Consider the following 19,684-nt stretch of genomic DNA (forward strand, 5'->3'; position numbering starts at 1 on the left):
GGGAAGGGCAAAAGCTGTATGGGCAGGGAGAGGAGAGACGGATTCACACAGGAGCTCAGGGAGACTTTTGAGGGCACTGGCTGTGATCTTGATTGTCGTGATGTTTTCAGGGCTGTATATGTATGTGAAAACGTATCACATAGTGCATTTTAAAGATTTTATTTATGGTTTTTTTTTTTCCTTTTTCTCCCCAAAGCCCCCCGGTACATAGTTGTATGTTCTTCGTTGTGGGTCCTTCGAGTTGTGGCATGTGGGACGCTGCCTCAGCGTGGTTTGATGAGCAGTGCCATGTCTGCGCTCAGGATTCGAAGCAATGAAACACTGGGTCGCCTGCAGCGGAGTGCGCGAACTTAACCACTCGGCCACGGGGCCAGCCCCTACATAGTGCATTTTAAATATGTGCAGTTTATTCATGTCAATTATATCCCAGTAAAGCCACTAAAAAAGAATAGTAAGCAGTATAAAGAGACAATCCATGGCTCACTTTGTGCTGGGAAAATTTTCCTTAGGAAGCTGTATTTTAAGGAACATTTAGGAAGACTTGTGAGACTAAATTTCATCTTCACATTTGAATAAATGGGGGTTTCAGAGGACTGAGTGGTACCATCAAAAACAAAATAAAAAGGCATCACAAAGGCAAGATAGCCCTGTTTCTCCATCCTTTTCCCTTTCTTATATCTGATTTTTTTTTTAAGATTTTATTTTATTTTTTCCTTTTTCTCCCAAAGCCCCCCAGTACCTAGTTGTGTATTTTTTTTTAGTTGCGGGTCCTTCTAGTTGTGGCATGTGCGATGCTGCCTCAGCATGGCGTGATGAGTAGTGCCATGTCCGCGCTCAGGATTTGAACTGTAGAAAACCTGGGCCACCGAAGCGGAGTGCGCGAACTTAACCACTTGGCCACGGTGCCGGCCACCTTATATCTGATCTTTAAAGGCAGCTTTTTATATAATTTTTTTGTAAAACCAAAGAAGCTGAGTCCTTTAGAAAATAGCATTAGTTCCCTTCTCCCTTAACTCCTTCTCTCATTACATTTCCCCCACCCAGAGGAGAGGTTCTATAATGAAGAAATAAAAACTACTCCAAAATGTTGGCAGTCTAAAAGGGGAGAGGCATTTTCAACACAAAGAGATGTTTGTTTTCCTTGAATTTTAACTCTTAATTTTTGACACAGTGGGGAACTCCAGCATGGCTGCCATTTGAAATGTAACAATGCCATGGTGTTCTGATTGCCTCTGTCACAGGGGTGTTGTGACTGAAGGCCAGGAGACAAAGCAAATGAGGCCAAAGACAGTGCCTGCTGCTGAAGTGCTGGTGCATTTGTCTGCATTGGAATGTTTCCTTTCTCTGGCCTGACGAGAAGGAGTCACTAAGGGAGACTGAAGCTGGAATTTGTACAACCTCTTTTCAGTCCCCTTCATTTTAATCAGAAATACACAATTATTCTTTTCCTCCAAATAGGGAAACTCAATCCCCATTTTAAATTCAATTATTGTAATTGCAGCATTCAGAAAAATAGCACATTCATTTTCTAATAAGAGATTGTGGATACCAAATTACTGCATATAGTATGTCAAAACAGGAAACTTGAGACTGGCAGACCAGTGGGTGTTTTTATCTTGGCAATTTGTATTTTCTTGCAGACAATTTATAGTAATCGTACCCTTCCTTGCTTATGATATAGAAGACTAGGTTTTCAAGCCATCCTAAAATAAAGACTGTTGTTAGGTACAATTTAATATAAAATCCATGTTATAAATATGACGAATTCTAAGAGAGGCAAAAGTGAAGTACCTAATAAAGAAAAGAAGAAAAAAGAGTTCGTTTTGGAATCCTATGAAATAGCAGTCCAACGTGGCTTCGGATCTTCTTAAACCACCTTTTGACAGTTGTAAACCAGTTTGCCTCAAGCCGCATTTCTACTCCTTTAGCTACGCTTTTCACTATCTTGCATTTAAAAACAAAACAAAAAATCTGGTTGGTGGGACGTTGATAGTGTGGCCATTATGTTTCAGCAATATGAGAGCACCATTTTCCCTTTTCTTATTGAATTCCAGTTGCTTTAGTTGGCTTGAAGTGAGTCAAATGTAAAAAGAAATATTTTTGGATTTTGAGTTTCCTGATTTCCTTAAAAGAGTAACCTTAAAATTGGACTTCTCCAAGTGTATAGTGTTATTTTCTTAGGATTTACTTTTACCTTGAAATTATTTCCATGTCTTCCTCATAGACACGTTCAGACACCCACCACTTTCAAACACCTTAGTATCCATTCCATCAACTACTGTTTATTTCTTGATCTCCACTGTTAAACACTTTGCATGGCACTTTTTCTCAGATGTTTTGCTGATGTAATTTATGACTTCATTCTTTCACTTATATTTATTGAGCACCTACTAGGTGCCAGATTTAGGAAGAGCAGGATATAAGTAAACTATGAGATATATTTGGGGAAACTGACCACAGTGTTGGAGGTGCTAGAAACCAACAGCTGAACGATGGCCAGAGAAGTCCATACATATGGAAGAGGAAAGAGACATGCCCACATGTCCCAGAGTGGTAGAAGTAGTCTTTTGGATTGTTGAGTGCCTACTAAGTGACAAGCACTTTAGTTATATTCTCTCTCATTTTTCAGTTACCAAAGTTAAAATGCTCTAGGAAGTTTTATCTCTTTCCAAGATTACCCTGTTGGTTGATTTTGTTAGATCAATCTTTAAATAGGCCTTGCATATGAGTAAATTCTGTGCAAAGAGCTATCCAAGTAACTCCTGATTCTGATTGGTCAAAATCTCTGGTCAAATTCCAAAATGGCTGGCTTCCTAGTTGCACCAATAATCATTTGATGTTTTTCATATCCATTCTGTCTGTCTGTCTATTTATTTATTTTTGCCTATTTGAATTTGAGTGAACATCTTAATAATATCAAAGCCCCACAAGTCGTTATTGCTCTTTGCGTAACCTACAAGTTTAGACTCCAAATCTTATATCTGTGCATTTTACTTTAGTCCCTGTACACAGGTTTCTAACCACTATTTGACTGAAGAATAAGTTCCAAATTAAATCCATCCCCAAAAATGTGCATCAAGAACCTAAAAGAACACTTAGAAAATTGAGTTCTAAAATGTCTTGCCTTGTTGATAATTTTTCAGTGAAATAAAACCATTTGTTACCAGGAAGATTCCTGTTGCCCTATTCTTTAAGAGGGAATGACAATTTCTGTTTTTGTTGGTTTGTTTGGGTTGTTGTTTCTGTTTTTGTATCAAGTCTTCAGACACCTCCCAAGCAGAAACCCTTATAGAATATGATTTTCCCTCTGGCAATAAAATGATGCGAAAGTCCACCTCAACATTTAAATAACCATTAAGTTACCTCATTTCTGTGTGTAATATATCTTTCATGACAGAGTGGGGAAAAAATAGAAGTATTTCCTTCTGGCTGCGTTCAAATGCTTGAACTCATTTAATTCTCATGAAAATCTTGTGGAGTATATATCAAGCCCATTTACAGGTTAAAAAAAGGTAGGCTCCAGGATGTTAAGGACGTCTTCCAAGACTGCATGGTTGCTCAGTGGAAGGGGACAGCATTTGAATGTAGGTCAGCCTCAGGTTTGATGAGCACTTCCTCTGAGCCAGGTACGGGACTAGGTCCGCCTCTTAAAGGAGAACTGTCTAGGGTAGAGTAGGGATGTGGCTGACCAGCTGCCTCACAGCTGCTTACGATCATTACAACCTCTTTTCAGTTTCAGCTTGCTTCTGCTTTACCTTCCACCGTGCCATCAATGAGGAAGATATTTTTCAAGTAGTTTCTTTGCCTAGTGCGTGAGAGAGAGTGAGATGGTGTATTGCGCTTTCTGGGAACACAAACTTTGGAGGACGGAACTGGGTTCCAGTACTCCCTCTACCATTGGAAGCTGCCTTTTTTTTTTCTCTTTTTTTTTTAAAGATTGGCACCCGAGCTAACAACTGTTGCCAATCTTCTTTTTTCTTCTTCCCCTAAAGCCCGCAGTACATAGTTGTATATTCTAGTCGTGAGTGCCTCTGGCTGTGCTCTGTGAGACTCCACCTCAGCATGGCTTGACGAGTGGTGCCATGTCCGTGCCCAGGATCTGAGCCAGTGAAACCCTGGGCCGCTGAAGTGGAGCGCACAGACTTAACCACTCGGCTGCGCTTCCGGCCCCTAGAAGCCTTAACTTCTCTCTCAAAAATGGAAGAGTTGTTGGGGCTGGCCCCGTGGCTGAGTGGTTAAGTTCACGTGCTCCGCTGCAGGCGGCCCAGTGTTTCGTTGCTTCGAATTCTGGACGCGGACATGGCACTGCTCATCAAACCACGCTGAGGCAGCGTCCCACATGCCACAACTAGAAGGACCCACAACGAAGAATATACAACTATGTACTGGGGGTCTTTGGGGAGAAAAAGGAAAAAAATCAAATCTTAAAAAAAAAATGGAGGAGTTGTGCACTTACTTCCCAGGGCTGTTGTCAGGAAGTTCTTTTTTAATGACTGATAGCTGTTGGCTGGCATTTTTAGGGGAGAAATGCTCTGAGATAGTTCCTATGGAGAATCCCTACCCTGAAAAGCCATGCTGCAAAGATAAGGTGTGAAATGCACTCCAGGAGCCAGGCTTTTCCAAAATAGACAGCTCAGAGCCACTCTGCTGCTGTGGATCCCTCTCTTTCTCCTTAGCCTGAGGTGGACATTGTCCCTTTGGCAGGGAATTGAATCATGTAGGCACCATTTAGCGTGGAAAGCAGAAGCTACATTCAGTACCTTACAACCTCAGGGCTGGGAGGAAGAATGGTTTGCAGCAGCTTCATTACCTGGGGAAAAAAGAACTCAGAGTTACAGGCACTTTAAGAAAGAAAAATGCTTTTACTCTGAGTGTTGGAGAAAATAGAACAATTACCTATTGAAGGCAAAGTGGATAAAAAAATACCTCTGTTCATACCACCCTGATCATTTAATCTGTTCAGATCCATTCTGTCTTCCTGAAGGTGATTCAAGCCAGACTGTCTGTTCCTGCTGGCTGCGTCATTGCTTCCCCTGGCTCGAGCACACAGTGATCACCTGAGGTTCCCAACTAAAGACAGACATTTCCTATTCCAAGAGGAGCTTCCTCTAAGGTCTGGAGCTCCACAGGCAGTATCAGATACGAGGGAGGATGAATCCATAAATCATCAAATTGTTCTTGAGCATCTTTTAGGGTCCTTAACACTGCACGAGGCCCTGTGATGAGTCTAGGGACACCCAGACTGCTCTCTCTGAGGAGCTCACCATCTGCCAGAGGAGCAAGACTTAGATATGTGAAATCAGTGAAGAATTTCATTCTATCTAAACTAGAGCCAGTTAGATTTCCAGCACCTGGCACACATACTCTGAAAACAAAAAAGGAAAGAAAAATCCATCTTTGTTGAATAATGAATGAATGAGAATGATTTCTAACATTTATTGAGTGCTTCCTATGTGTCAGGTACTGTTCTAAACTTTTTTGTGTTTATTTATATGTATCTTAATATCATTATATATTCATGAACACAATGATTGCTCTCAACAACCCTATGAGGTAGATACTATCAATGGCCCCATTTGATAGATAATCAAACTGATGCTCAGAGAGGTAAGTTACTTGCCAGATGTCGTACAGATCGTATGCAGTAGAGCCAGGATTTGAACCCATGCCAACTGGCTCCTACAGTTATATAAGAAGGAAAATAAGACACTTTTGAAGAGCTTGTTGGCATTTTGGTTCAAACTAAGGGCTGCCAGGCTTTGTTATCTGCTCATCTGGCTTTGGCTTCCTTAAGACATTAAGCACCCTCTCCCTTTGCAAAACTCAGACCGGCATAGACCCACCCTGTGAGATTCTGCCCCACCCCTCCCCTGGCCTGGCCAGGCCTCTCATTTGTAGTTTCTCTTACCAAGCACATTTCTAAATGAGGACGGTTACTCCGCTTGAAGAACATACAAATGGCTTGCCCTCACCTGTCAAGCATGATCCTTGTATTTTACCATGCCCATTATGAACGCAATCTTTCTGTCGAAAATTTGCATACCTCCTTTCTTGAAAAGTAATGACAGCAATTTCTTTCCCTCCGCTCACTTTCTGAGTGTCTCATTTAACGGCACCTGTGAAACCGACAGGCACAGAGATGAGAAGTGAAAGAGAGCAGTTGATTAAATCATCATCAAGTCGGGCCTCAGAAAGTCAATTCTGCTTGCCGTCTGCAATGATATCCTTTTATCTTAAAGTAATGAGCTATGGCACTTTTGCATCGGGTAATGCGATAAGTTCTATTAGCATGTTCCATTTGCCTCACAAGCAAGGGCAAGTCATTTTAGCTAGCTCATATCACTGCAATCAAAGCAATTGGCTTCCTAGGCAGAGAAGAAAGGGAAAAGGCTCAGGGTGATTTCTATGGATCACAACACAGCGGAAAAAATAGACTCTTGTATTATTTTAACCCATAACATACTTTTCCTTTTTACTCATCAGTAAATTTGGGTTTTATTAGCTTACACAAGACTCTGAAAAGAACGGGGCTTTAGTTGAAGCAAACCTAGAGGGCTCAGGCCCTACCCAAAGGAACAAACAACTATGATCTGGAAAGGGAAAATTGCAGCATTACAGGGGGTCACAAGTAGAATACCACCAAAGAACATAGCTGAGAAGGTCTCCCTGGTAATAACACTGTGGTCTCATAATGAACTCTTGCTTCCTACCATCTTCAAAGTCATTTGTAATATATCCCCAGGCAAGTCCAGATTAATGCTATTGATGACTTAGAATCAGTAAATCAATGACAAGGAGGCAAAGGATCTGTTGCTTAAGCTTAAAAGAGATCATTTACAAATCACCTGGCCCTAGACTGTCAGTTTTACCTTTGGACAAGAAACTCATTTTTCTCATTTTGGCAGTCACTGAGGCTTGTGGGCTCTGAGTTTTAAGTAAATTTCATCTTTGGGGTTTATGTGTGTTTATACTTGGCAAAATGTGACTTCCTTTCTTCTAAGGAAAAAAAAAGGCTGAACTGTCCAAAAATTTGCGAAATATCCACTTCTTCCCCAACTTCCAAAAAATCCAATAATATTTTAATAAGCTAAGTGGAAATTAGTGGTATTCCTACAGCATGCAGATTGTTTTATAAAATATACCTGGATTTCAAAGTGACAAAGAGGAAAAAATATTGAAAATTCATTTGTGAACTTTAGAACTTTAGGTTTGGACAACTTGACTTCTGGCAATATATTTGCACTTCTAATGAGTGGACATAACCTAGCACACAGTAGGCACTTTAAAATTGTTTATTAAATCAAAATGTGTGATTATCTGAGATACCCTGGAGGGGGAATAAGAAATGTTTTCTTAACCCCCTCAGATCACATTGGTTGTTTGAACACTGGCCAATTCAAGCTGAAAACTTGCAAAAGTGCAAAGTTCTGAGAACTCTGCATGTAGGAATGATAGGTTACCAGTAGAGAATTCCAGAAGCTTCTGAAAATTTGCTATTTTGCTTCCTAAACAGCTAGAGATTGGTGGCCCTTATATTATTTTCAAATGTGCTCATTTTGTGGCTATGAGAGCTTTCTTCTTATCTTTTAAACTATTGCTTGGCACACAGATCTTTTGATTAGGCTTTCATTCTTTCCAAGCTGTTTTACTTGATCAGCCATAGTTACTGTTGAGATAGAAGGGAGGAGGAGCCGATGACATAATTTTATAATCAGTAAGAATTCCTCAAACCGTTTTCAGGATTAAAATGTTCTTTTTGTTCTAGGGCCTCAATAGCTTTAAATTTCAATTAAAGTCCAAAGCCAGTATGAAAGCAATGTAAACAAAGTGAAATGAGAGGTTTGTGGAATGCTAAAAGACGACAACATCAGAATTGCCATATGTGGCACAAAATGGCTCCCTGTTTTTACACGTACAAGGAATTGGACAGACGGGAAGATGATGGTGGACATGTTTTTAGTCACTATGTCACTACCTCTCTTCTTTAAATAAGAAAATAAGTGTCACATTTTCTGCAGGTGGCTTCTTCTGGAATTGCTTTTAGATGAGGGCTGTCTTTACGGTCTTAGATAAACTGCCTGCCCCAAAGGGGAATCGATTTGTTTTGTCACTGGCACAGTTAAATTGTACTTGATGTTAGATGCTGCAGTTTACAAGTTGGGGTTCTCCTTCATTTTCCTCTCATTTCCTTTAGGCAGAAAGAAGAATAAAATAACTTTGTTGAGCAATGGTGTTCAGCCCTGACATCTTTGGTGGCAATGATAAATGGATTTGAGATACGACATAACTGTTCAAGCAAGGTCCATTGAGCAGAATAGAGAACAATGCCCTCCTCAATGTCATTGTGTGCCATATATTCAATGATTGCCACTTTCTGCTTAGGAATGCATTCTATCACAAGGTACCTAGAATTCCATCTTGTCCCTTCATTCTGAATGAGGCAGAGAAGTGTCTCAGACCTTGACTTATTTTAATTTGGATAAAAGTCATAAAACGCAGATGTATTGAGATATTGAGATTCCCGAATGGAAATGGGAAATGTTTGCTTTTGAGGAAGTGCAATTAAATCATAATCACTTCTTGTCTGGGCCTTTTAATGGAAGATATTTTCCTCTGGGCCCCAACTCTAGGCTTTGCTAACAATTTTTACTGTGCCCAGTGTGTTCAAACGTGCATCCCGTTATATTAAGCAGTCGTGTTAGTCAGTGTTTTTGTGCCTTCTTTCTCTGTAATTACTTGACTTCTAAATCATAGTTTGCTTATGATACATGGAATCACCCACAGTTTGAAGAATTCTAAAGGAAAGTGAGATGGATTTATCAATATGATTGAGCACCTACTAGTCCCAAGGCCTGAAGATTTCAGATGAGCAAGGCGCTGGCCTTAGCTACAAGGAGCTCTACTCTAATAGGGAAGATTGTCGTGGCAAACAGTGAAAATACTGCTTTGTAACGGATGGAGACAGAAGCAAATAATTCTAAGAAGAGTATTGCCATTCTAAGACTTATTAATTCTAAGAAGAGTATTGGAAGAGTCACAGAGGGAACTGTGTTTTTAAAGACGAATTAAAGGTTTTAGGTAGAAACTTGGAGGAAAAGAATTCCAGGCAGAGAGAAGTGTTAGGTGCAAAGATAGTAAGGCCTGAGGGTGTGATCAAGTATGGCTGGGTGTGGCTAGAGCAAGGGATGTGTTAGGATAGTGCTGTTCAAAGTGTGAACGCAGACCAAGGGAGTCCCTGAGTTGTTTGTAACTAATCTACTGTGAGATAAGTATGGCAGTTGAGAGTAAGCATTTGGAAACTTTTATAGCAATTCAATAGAGTAATTTTATATCTCTTAAATAATTACATTTTTTTTATGTCTTTGCTTTTCTTTTTCATTTTTCTAGCAATTTATTTTTTATTATATTTTGCGCAAGTATTGGTCTACAACATGTTGGAAGTTAAAGAAAACAAAACCAGATTGTCCTCCACAGAAAGCTTGAGAAGCACTGTGTCGGAGGAGTGGTTAGAAGTTGGGAGCGGGGGAGTTGGGAACAATGTGAAGCGTGTCATTGCCCTATCGATCGACCATGAGAAGTGTCATGATCTAACTGGAATTTAGGAAATCCACTCTAGTCAGTAAGGACTTGGATTAGAAAAGGAAGAGACCATTGGCCCTGGAAAGCAGTCATTAACCTCATGTAATGGTAAAATAAAAGCCTTAAACTGAAGCAGCAGCCATGGCCATGGAGATAGAGAGGATTTAAAAAGTAGAATAGGTAATGCCCGGTGAGAGAGGAAGATAGGTCTGCTCAAGAATGAGTCAAGGATGACAATAAGACTCTTCGCTTAGGCAGCTGAGTGATTGCAACGTGATGCCATCACCAAGTAGAGCATGGAAGAGGAGCAGGTTTGGGGTGAGTAAAAGATGGTGAGTGAAGATTTAGATGGACACTTGAGTCTGAGGTGTTTATGGGGCTTCAGGAAGGGAGTGTGGCAAACAGAAACATGTGTTAATAACAGTTAACATTTATTTTCTCACTTACTCTGTACCATGCATTGTCTAAGTTGTTTACATATATTAACTCATTTTGTCCTCACCTTCTTATGAGGGAAATGCCATTATTACCCAAATTTTACAGTTAAGTAAACTGAGACACAGAGAGTTTAAATAACGTTCCCAAAGTCACATAGCAGGCAAATGGTGGGCGTAGAGATGTTTTAGTCTCAACATGCAAATGGTAGATGGAACCAAGGGAATCTTTAAGGACTCCCCTGGAAATCATACAGAAACAATAGAAGTGCAAATGCAGCTGTGGGGAGACAGTGACATTAAAGAATACACAGAAAAGGAAGGGCCATGAAAAGATAGTAGGAAAGAGCAATATTGGTGAATGTGTGTAAGGGAAGAATTCCAGGATGTTCAACTGAAACAATCCAAATATCCAGCACTTGCAAATCTTTTTACTAGATTATTTACAATTCATGAAGTGCAACCTTTTTTTAAAAAGTGATGCTACAGGGCAAATTTTACTCATTAAGCTAAAATATTTGGCATATTAAATGAAAACAAAGCAGGTTACAAAACAGTAGGAATTCCTTTTTATTTCTTAAAATGTGTGTGTGAAGGATAGAAAGGATGGAGAAAAGACTGGAAAGAATTATACAAATGTGTTAGTGTTTATCTATGGATGGTAAGGTTATGGGTCATTTAAAAAACGTATTCAAAAAATATGTATTAATTTTTAAAAGGAGAAAATATTAGGTGGGTGAGTTAGTTGGTTGTTTGAAGGCTTTAAGGTGTGGGACTTGTCTGGGAAAGGAAGAAGTTGCATCCAAAGGTTGACTTCTAATTTGTGAAACTAGAAGGTGAAGATGAAGTTGAGTGGTGAGGTGTTGGAGTGGCTGGAGACACTCAGGTTACAAGCTAGTCCCTCTCTAATTCTGCATTTGAGGCACGTGGCTGGGATTTCGGGCCTTCTATTTCCCTCTTTTGTTTGTGTTGGGTTTGGGTCGTGTCATAGTCTAAAGGCTGAGTGACCAAGAATTCTTCCCTGTCTGGGATGTAAGGACTAATCATTCCTCTTTGTTTCTTGCTCTTAAAATGGAGGAAAATATTTTCAGCTTTTCACAAAGGACTTTGAAATCTAGTTATGGAGAGTACTCTGTCACCTCAAGTTGGTCGTTAGTGTGTAACCTGTTTGCTAATAAACCAATGCAGGACCCTGGTGTCAAACTGCTTAGAATGGTCAAATCAGCTGGGACTCTGTTTCTGCATTTGACATGCCTTTTCCATTTCCCAGCCTCATGCAGAACATAAACCTGAATCAGGAGGTGGCTCAATATGAACTCTTATAAATTAGAATGTGTATCTAGGGATTGGGGAGCAGACACTTCTTTTAACCTTTCAAGACCAAGAATCATTTGGCCAAAAATCCACACATGTTGAACTTAGAATGTAAAAGCTGTACACTGTCTTAAATGTGAATTTGAGACTATGAATTCTACCCACACTGACTCTATAAAACAGCCTCCCTTTTTCATAAAGCAAGCCCATAAACCACTGCCAGCGAAGCAGAAAGACTCCTTAGGACTGTGGCTCGCTTTCCATCTGGGGTTGTCAACAAACCCCCTTTATGAGTGGAATAGACCTCTTGTATGTGTCGAGCTTCTGGCTTTTTACAGAGTGTGTTAGGAGCCAGGCTAGGCAAACGTTAGGCGCTGTTTGCTGAGTGCATTTATTGCCTTTGCATAATTTATGAGCTGGAGGGGTTGACCATCATTCGTCTCTGCCAGGGGCTGGCACTCCAGGCTCCAGAGAGTGGAGCTGTAAATTGGATGGTGCACTCCCACTGAGCTCACGGCAAAGTCCTCGGGTCAGTATGGGAATTTAATACCAGAAATGGAACTGTTTTCTCAGCGCACCATGTGGGCCTCAGTGCAGCAGAGACTGTTTTGGCAGACTCTGCGACTGGCCTTGTTGAGGAGCTGTCACTCACCCGGCATGTTGTGCGGGGAGCCTGAGCATTTGTAATCGGCTTGGCATCCGTGCTGCTTCCATAATGGATACCAGTAGGTCTCAGTTCTTCACCATATGCTTAACTCTGGAGACAAGGTGCTTCTGGGTATATCAGTAATTACTTGATGCAGAATTAAGTGGACCTTGAAATTAGAACTGGACTGCTGGAAAGAAGGAAGCTTAACACTTTGATAGAAATAACCATTCCCAGGAACAGACTGCTGTTAGGATGGGGGTGAGGGGCATGGACAGTGGTGGTTCTTTCCCAACCTCTCCATTCTCTCTACTCTCTGTGCACCAGTCCTTGGAGATGTGGGCAAATGCTATGCCACAGCCTTCAGCCATCACTGATTACTTCACAAGGTGGGTTTTAAACATCTGGGAAAATGCCTGGCAAAATAATCTTCCCTCTTCTACATGCCTCCTGAATGCTTTGTCACTCTGGAGAATGTGCCCAGAGCTTAGGAACCTCAAGGAAGGCGTAAGTAAAGGCAGTGGAGTCCCACAGTCAGGAGAACTGTTGCTCTTCATCCATGTGCTATCCTAGGCCCTCAGAGTCTTCATCTCACCCCTTTGCTTTCTTAACTCGTTTGACGTATTATAATTGAGAAATCACTTGTCAGGCAAAAGAGTGTAAGTTTAGACAATCTGAGGTTGGAAGCTTGGTTGAAAACAAGGCTGTTTACTTGGGTAAACCGCTGTCACTAAAACTCTGATGACCCTATGGCGCTGAGGAGCCAGCGGGAAAAGTAGAAACTCCAGTCCCTGGGGTTGCGATGTGAGTTCCTGAAGGCTTGTAGAGAGCTTAGGCTGGAAAGAGGAATAGTTCCCAAATTGTCTTATAATAGCAAGATGTCCATTTGAGTGGAGGTTTTTGTTACTTTCAGTTGAAAGCACTCTAACTGTGGATTAAGCAATAAGGTAACTTATTGTTATCTGAACAACAAAGTCCAGAGGCTGGCTGCGCTGAGGTTGGTTCAAGTGGCTCAGCTGAGCCAGACTTTTTCTTCCCTCGGCCCCACCATCTTGATTTTGTACTTCAGCTTTTTGCCTCATTTTTGCGTGATAGCTGCCACAGATCTGGACATCATATCCTCATACAATCATGTTCAAAGGTAAGAAGCAAGTGCGTTCTGATTTTCTCCTTTTTTTGATGAGAGAAAAATTTTCCAGACTCCTCAGCAGACATTTCCTTAAGTCTCAGCCAAAAATGGGTCTTATGGCCACCTTTTGCAGCAGGGAAAGTTGGGAAAGAGAATATCTGGCTTTTATAATCTTAAAATGTCAAGAGCAGGTACAGACTAGGGAAAAGGGGGTTGTGAATGGCTCTGGTTATCTAGCCAGTAGTGGCTACTATATAAGCAAATTTATTTTCTGTTTCTGTTCATAGCTACATCAACTCCCGTGTCCAGGTGGCCATACTAAAAAACCTTGGCATCATCCTAGACGCATCCCTCTTACTTGCTTCCCATATCCCTGTGTTATCAAGTCCTGTTGATTCTACCTTCAGAACTGCTGTGCCATCTGTTCCTGCCTTTCTCAAACGATGCACTGTGCTGGTTTAGACAGTGTGATGGTTGCCAGACTGGTCTCCCCCTGACCCTTGTCCTTCCCCATAGGGTACTCTCCCTCCTCCATCCCATAGGAAGTCGTCTTAATGGAATATTGCTCTCATCATGCCACACCCCTGTTCATTGTTTGTGTTCTAGTTTATTGCCACTGCTAAACTGAAAGCTACTTTAGGGCCAGTCCTATGTCTTGGTTGAATATCTGTCTAGCTTAACAGTACTTATCAAGGGCTGTTAAGTGAATGAATGGATATATTTATCTGCTGCACATTTACTATAACAAAACACATCCTTCTTTTTAAAATGAAATATTGGCTAACAAAACGCTATTGGTTTTTTTTATTTTTTGAGGAAGATTACCTCTGAGCTAACATCTGCCAATCCTTCTCTTTTTTTTTTTTTTAAAGATTTTATTATTTCCTTTTTCTCCCCAAAGCCCCCCGGTACATAGTTGTATATTCTTCGTTGTGGGTTCTTCTAGTTGTGGCATGTGGGACGCTGCCTCAGCGTGGTCTGACGAGCAGTGCCATGTCCGCGCCCAGGATTCGAACCAACGAAACACTGGGCTGCCTGCAGCAGAGCGCGCGAACTTAACCACTCGGCCACGGGGCCAGCCCCCAATCCTTCTCTTTTTTGCTGAGGAAGACTGGCCCTGAGCTCACATCCATGCCCATCTTCCTCTACTTTATATGTGGGACGCCTACCACAGCATGGCTTGCCAAGCGTTGCCATGTCCACACCCAGGATCCAAACTGGCGAACACTGGGTTGCCGAAGCGGAACGTACGCACTTAACCGCTGCACCACTGCGCCTGCCCCACACTCTTGGTTTTTAAAACAATTTGTGTTCTTTTTTTCCCTTTACTTCTAATGAGGAACCCAAAGCTTTGAGTTGTCATTCTCTAGTTATCCTAAAGGCAGCTGAACAGTTGGAATTTGGGATCTGTTAGATATAGTGTGAGTCTAGTGCCCTACAATATCTTCTTGCCCACATTGTTGATTTATTACCCTGACCGTTGTCCTTGGCATGTTTTTTATGGGGAGTGTTCCGTCTTTTCTCTGGGCCTCTAAACTCCAGAAGAGGTAGCTGTCACACGTGAGCCTTGCCCATTATGTTCTGTTTCTTTCAAAGTCCAAATAGGAGGATGCAGTGTCCAGAGGTTTACCTCTTTTCCTCTAGGAAAGCACCAGGAGAAATACAGCCATGCACATTAAGTGAAGGTGCAAAGTCTCTGTTAAGAAATTGATTTTACTCTGAATCCCACTGAATGATCTTGATTCACCTTAATCCTGTAGTGAGCTTGGCTCCTCCAGAGGCGTCCCCTCTGCAGTGCAGTGAGGAGTGCTCACTGGTGTGATGGAGCGCCTTGCCAGACTGACCCCAAGAAGAGCCAGAGAGCACAGGCTTCCAGTGAAATCAACAGAGCAGCTTCTCAGCATTTTGCTTCTGATTCCGTTTACCAGTGGTTGAGCTGAACAAACCCTTTCTAGCTCAGACAGTGTTTCCTATTTACTTGTCTTGCTTTTTTTTCTTTACAAAAAGCAAAAACTTATTCCATTTTGTCATTAACCGTTATTCTCTTATCTTCCTTTTCAGTGTGACAGCGACAGTGACCAGGAAGAGAAGGTAAGACCCCCTCCATTGTGGGCACAATCCGTAAGACACTGTGAGCACCGTGCTTCTCTTACATGGAGCTACAGTGGGGTGGGTGCCAGCCTCAGGTTGACAGCACCTTTCTCTCCTGCCAAAATGGGCTTTATTCACACAGTGACATTCCCTATGATAAAAAATAACATATTTAATTTGTGAGGTCAGCTTTTTTTAAACAAGCCCTTTACTATTACATATATGTGATGCTAAGTCTTTATAGAAGATTTTAAAAGGGGAATTATTTATTTTAATGATCATCTGCTTTTTCTTTTTTAATCCTTAATTGAACCATTAAACTTGCTAGTATGTATTTGTAAAGTCATTATTTTTTTGGTGACACATATGTTTCTTCCTGCTTTTCTGTACAAATTGACCTTCATGATAAAAATGTGAATGGCATGTTTCTAGGAATGTCTTTGTGGGGTGAGGGGTGGACAGGGAATGTCAGATGGGAACTGCTCACTTCTCCTCCTGGTGGATGGCTAGGTGGGAAGGGGGGCAGTTTTTCCAGCAGGTACATACTCTATTTCAAGGCTGATGGCCAGCAGCCTCTGTGTATCCAGTTCAACATGGATCAAGAAAAGGAGCTTGGTTTTTGAGCTTTCAGAAGACTGGATCACAACCTGGTAAAGTGAACTTTCTGCTGCCTCAAGCAAAGAGATCGTTTGTCTGTTTGGTCTATCTCCGAATCCTCCAACCAAATTTCTTTCCAATTTTATTCCTACTTTATGTATTTTGAAAAGGGTTACCTGAGTATCATGGTTTCAGTATTGCTTGGCACCAAAAAGAAGGGACTAGACCTCCCTTTCCCAATTTCTGGATCTGTCCTCCATAACTGGCTTTTCTGAGCCATATTCTCTGACTTTGACCTCCTACATGCTTGGGGATTTTACTCAGAATTCTGTGGTCAGTATTTAGTGGGATCTTCCCATCAAGCCCAGAATTTTCCCTCCATCTCTACTGCCAGCCTCCAAGAGAGATCTAAAAGCTCTTGTTCTGTACTGTCGTTAATTTGAATTCAGCATATGTAGCCTGTTATAAAATGCAAGACATCATCATTTGAGCAGGTCAAGCATATTCAGATGAAGACAAATGGTGCTTATTTGATTTCCTTAAAATCAGGAAATGAAAAAAGTGCTCTCTGGAGAAATCATGTTCTGCCTGACTTGGATGATAGACCAATGCATGTCCCCCAGATAAGAACAGGCTCTCGCCTTGAGGTTTTTATCTCTGAAGGACGGCCAGAACTGTCAGCTTGCTGACATGTGCATTATCCATGTCATTTTAAACAAAGTGACCTATGGAAGGGTGCGCTGTGCTGTGACATGGTAATGGGCTGTTGGATGACAGCGAAAGTACACACTGGAAAGGGGGCTGTAGATTATTTTGTTTAACGGACAAGAGCATCGTTCCTCCAGCCCCCAGGAGTCTTAGCTCCTTGCAAGTAGGTTCCCTGGTGTCTCAGGCAGCCAGTGTTTAGTGGGTGCCAGAGGTGGGTGGACAATAGTAGTGGTTCAGCATTCAAGGCATTCCTGCTGGCCCTTGGAGCCGCCCAGGCCACATTCCCACTGGTAGTCATAATCTCATTCTGTTGGGCATCACTGATGCCCAGGGAGGGACTGGTACTTTCTGGCCATTCCAGGAGATCTTCTACAGGTGATAGTCAATCTCACTTTTCAACTCAGTGGCACTTCTCCAAGGGGATATGCCTTCTTTGGGGTTTCCACAGCTGAGCAGACATTCTTTCTTTAAAAAGCAATGTAAATCCATAAGTGTCACCATTTTCCAGCAGTGGTAGAAGATGGTAAGGATCCCCAGTTTTGCATTCCGTGTAGGTGTCTTCCTCAGCAATCTCAACTTTGACTGCACATTGGATCACCTGGACAGCTGTAAAAATCCCAATGCCTGGGCCTCATCCCAGGCCAGTTACCTCAGAATCTCTGGAGGTATCTAGCACCACTTGTCTAGATGATCACCTAACTCTGCTAATTTCCAGAATTACCAGAGCTGCTGGGGTTTTCAGAGGGATCTGGGGGGTCAAGGTGTTTCCTGCATGCTGAGAGCCCTCAACCAGTCCTTTTCCTGGACCTGAATTCTTGAGTTGTTGCTGTGCAGGTTCCATCTCTCACTGCAGGAAGCAGCAAAGTGACAGACCAGAGTGATGGGTGATAGGAAGGTAGCCAGTGCCCACCTCTCAAAGTTTGGGATGATTTCAGGGCAGTAAAGGAGAATAAAGAGATGTTTATAGGCAAGTCCATGAGAGAGGTGATGACAGGGGAAAGGAGGGCCTCTGGCACATGCACACTTCCTGCCTCAGTCACCCTGGTTGCTTTTCCTGAACATTCTGGTGGCCCTTCAGGTCCTCTTCTTAACTGGGAGCTGCTCTGCTCCGCACTCACATCATCTGTCCCTGCCCTGTCGCTAGGCGTTCCTCCAGAGGGCTCCCGGCAGGAGCACTCAAGACTCTGTAATTGCAGTCCTGCCTGCTTGGCCCTGTTATAGTTAAGACCGTCAGGCTTCTCCTTTTGGACTGAGATTGTCTGGTGTTTATCACCGACTTTAACACCATCCTCCCAGACTTCTGCTCCGCGCTGGAGCTTGGGCCCCTGTCAGCCTCCTCTGTACCAGAGCATCTTGCCTTGGCCCCCCTCGGAGCCCCAGAGCTAACGGGGGCTGCTTTCATGTGCTGCTTGGAGGATTTGCATTCAAATCTGAATTGCTAATGGTAGAAAAGATGCCACTCAGTGTCCTGGGATCCCTTTAGCAACCCCACCAGGGATGCTGTTGGAGGCAAAAGTGAGACTTGTAGGGAACCCACTGGGATTTCTCTCCGGAAAACCTGTCATTCTTTTATTCCATAGGGATCTGCAGAACTGGCGGTCTAAAATTAGGGTACTGTATTTCACACAGCTGACTGAATTAAGATAAACTCTGCTTTGCTCTGATACGAAGCTGTAATTTATAAAATGATACCCTTACTAATTAATGTGGAAGTGACTGGGAAAGGAGCTAAAAAAGCAGAGCTTTCCATAAATGCAGGAGACATACTCATGCATGGAAAAGGCTTTGATGAGACAATAAGCAAAGCATCTCCTTTAGCCTCCCCTCCCAGCCATGTGAATGCATTTCACATTAATGTCAGAGAACCTGGAGGACTTTTGTAAAGAGTAGAAATTGGGTGGGGGATTAGAGAAGGCCATCTGATTCTTAGATGTGGGATTGTTCTTTATGGTACTTAGTGCAAAGAAAAGAGGAAGCACTTGGCACCTTAATCTTCTTAATCTTAAACTTCTTAATCACCCAAATTAAGCAATTATTCCAATCCTCCACTTGAAATGAATTGGTAGCATGAGAACAAAGAAGCAACACACTTTGTTCCACATATTTGGCCTATATTTTCTCCTTTTCTCTCTCTCTCCCCCAGCAGCAGCCCATTATGCTAAGAAACACCCCCTGTTTGGTTATGAATTTTTTTTTTTTGAGCAAGTTTAGCCCTGAGCTAACTGCTGCCAATCCTCCTCTTTTTGCTGAGGAAGATTAGCCCTGAGCTAACATCCATGCACATCTTCCTCTACTTTATATGTGGGACACCTGCCACAGCATGCATGGTGTGCCAAGCGGCGCTATGTCCACACCCGGGATCTCAACCGGCGAACCCCAGGCCACCCAAGCAGAATGTGCGCACTTAACCGCTGTGCCACCAGGCCGGCCCCTGGTTAAGAAATTAGCATGGAGGTTAAAAGTAATTCTCTCTCCATCTAGTCATTTTCTGTTTCTTGTGTGGGCCACATGACAGAGCTGGTTGGAAGGTGTAGTGCCCAGTGGTCAAATACTTGGTCCTCTGAGTCTGATGGCCTAGGCTTGTTTCCGACTGTCCCTTACTACTTTGTGGCCATGGACAAGCTTTGGTTCTTTCATCTGCCAAATGGCGATGACAATAGCTCCACCTGTAGTTCTGTAACAATTAAATGAAGATGCTCAGCTCAGTGCCTGGCCTGTACTAAGTGCTCCATGAATGTTAGCTTTCATTTGTTTTACTTGGGGAAGTGAGAGAGAATCACTTGGGGAAGGAGGAAGGCTGTCCTCCTCTTTGGAAAGTTGAGATCTGCCAGAAAACTGCCAGAAGACATGAGCTGTGATTTTTTTTCCACTGGAACCCAAGGCTCAGCCTTCATGTCCTAGGGCACTTCTTCCTGATCCAAGCTAAATGGAAATTTGTGAGGGTCCCCAAACAATGTTTTTTAAACTTCTTATCCCAAACATCAGGCTTTGCTCTGGGTCACAACCTGGAGCCAAGAGCAAGCATGCTGTCTGAGAAGGATCGGATGGCAATTAAGCGGATTGTGCAGCCCTTATCCCAAATGCCAAACACTGCCAATTCCCAGATACCCATCACAAGAGAGAGGGTCTGACTCAGTACGTCTGGAGTGGGACCAAAGTCTCTGTATTTTTTCAAAAGCTTCCTAG

The 19,684-nt window shown here is 42.4% G+C and overlaps 1 protein-coding gene across 8 annotated transcripts in view; it reads left to right on the forward strand.

The window, feature by feature from the left end:
- AUTS2 (activator of transcription and developmental regulator AUTS2) overlaps nt 1–19,684 on the forward strand; it is a 1,153,944-nt gene that overhangs the window by 818,674 nt on the left and 315,586 nt on the right. For all 8 annotated transcript variants that reach the window (XM_070566472.1, XM_070566469.1, XM_070566474.1 and 5 more), the window contains one exon: nt 15,164–15,193. In XM_070566472.1, the coding sequence (XP_070422573.1) occupies nt 15,164–15,193 (30 nt within the window). The remainder of the gene's footprint in view (nt 1–15,163; nt 15,194–19,684) is intronic.

This window comes from Equus przewalskii, chromosome 12, assembly GCF_037783145.1.
Source record: "Equus przewalskii isolate Varuska chromosome 12, EquPr2, whole genome shotgun sequence".
Classification (NCBI taxonomy): domain Eukaryota; kingdom Metazoa; phylum Chordata; class Mammalia; order Perissodactyla; family Equidae; genus Equus; species Equus przewalskii.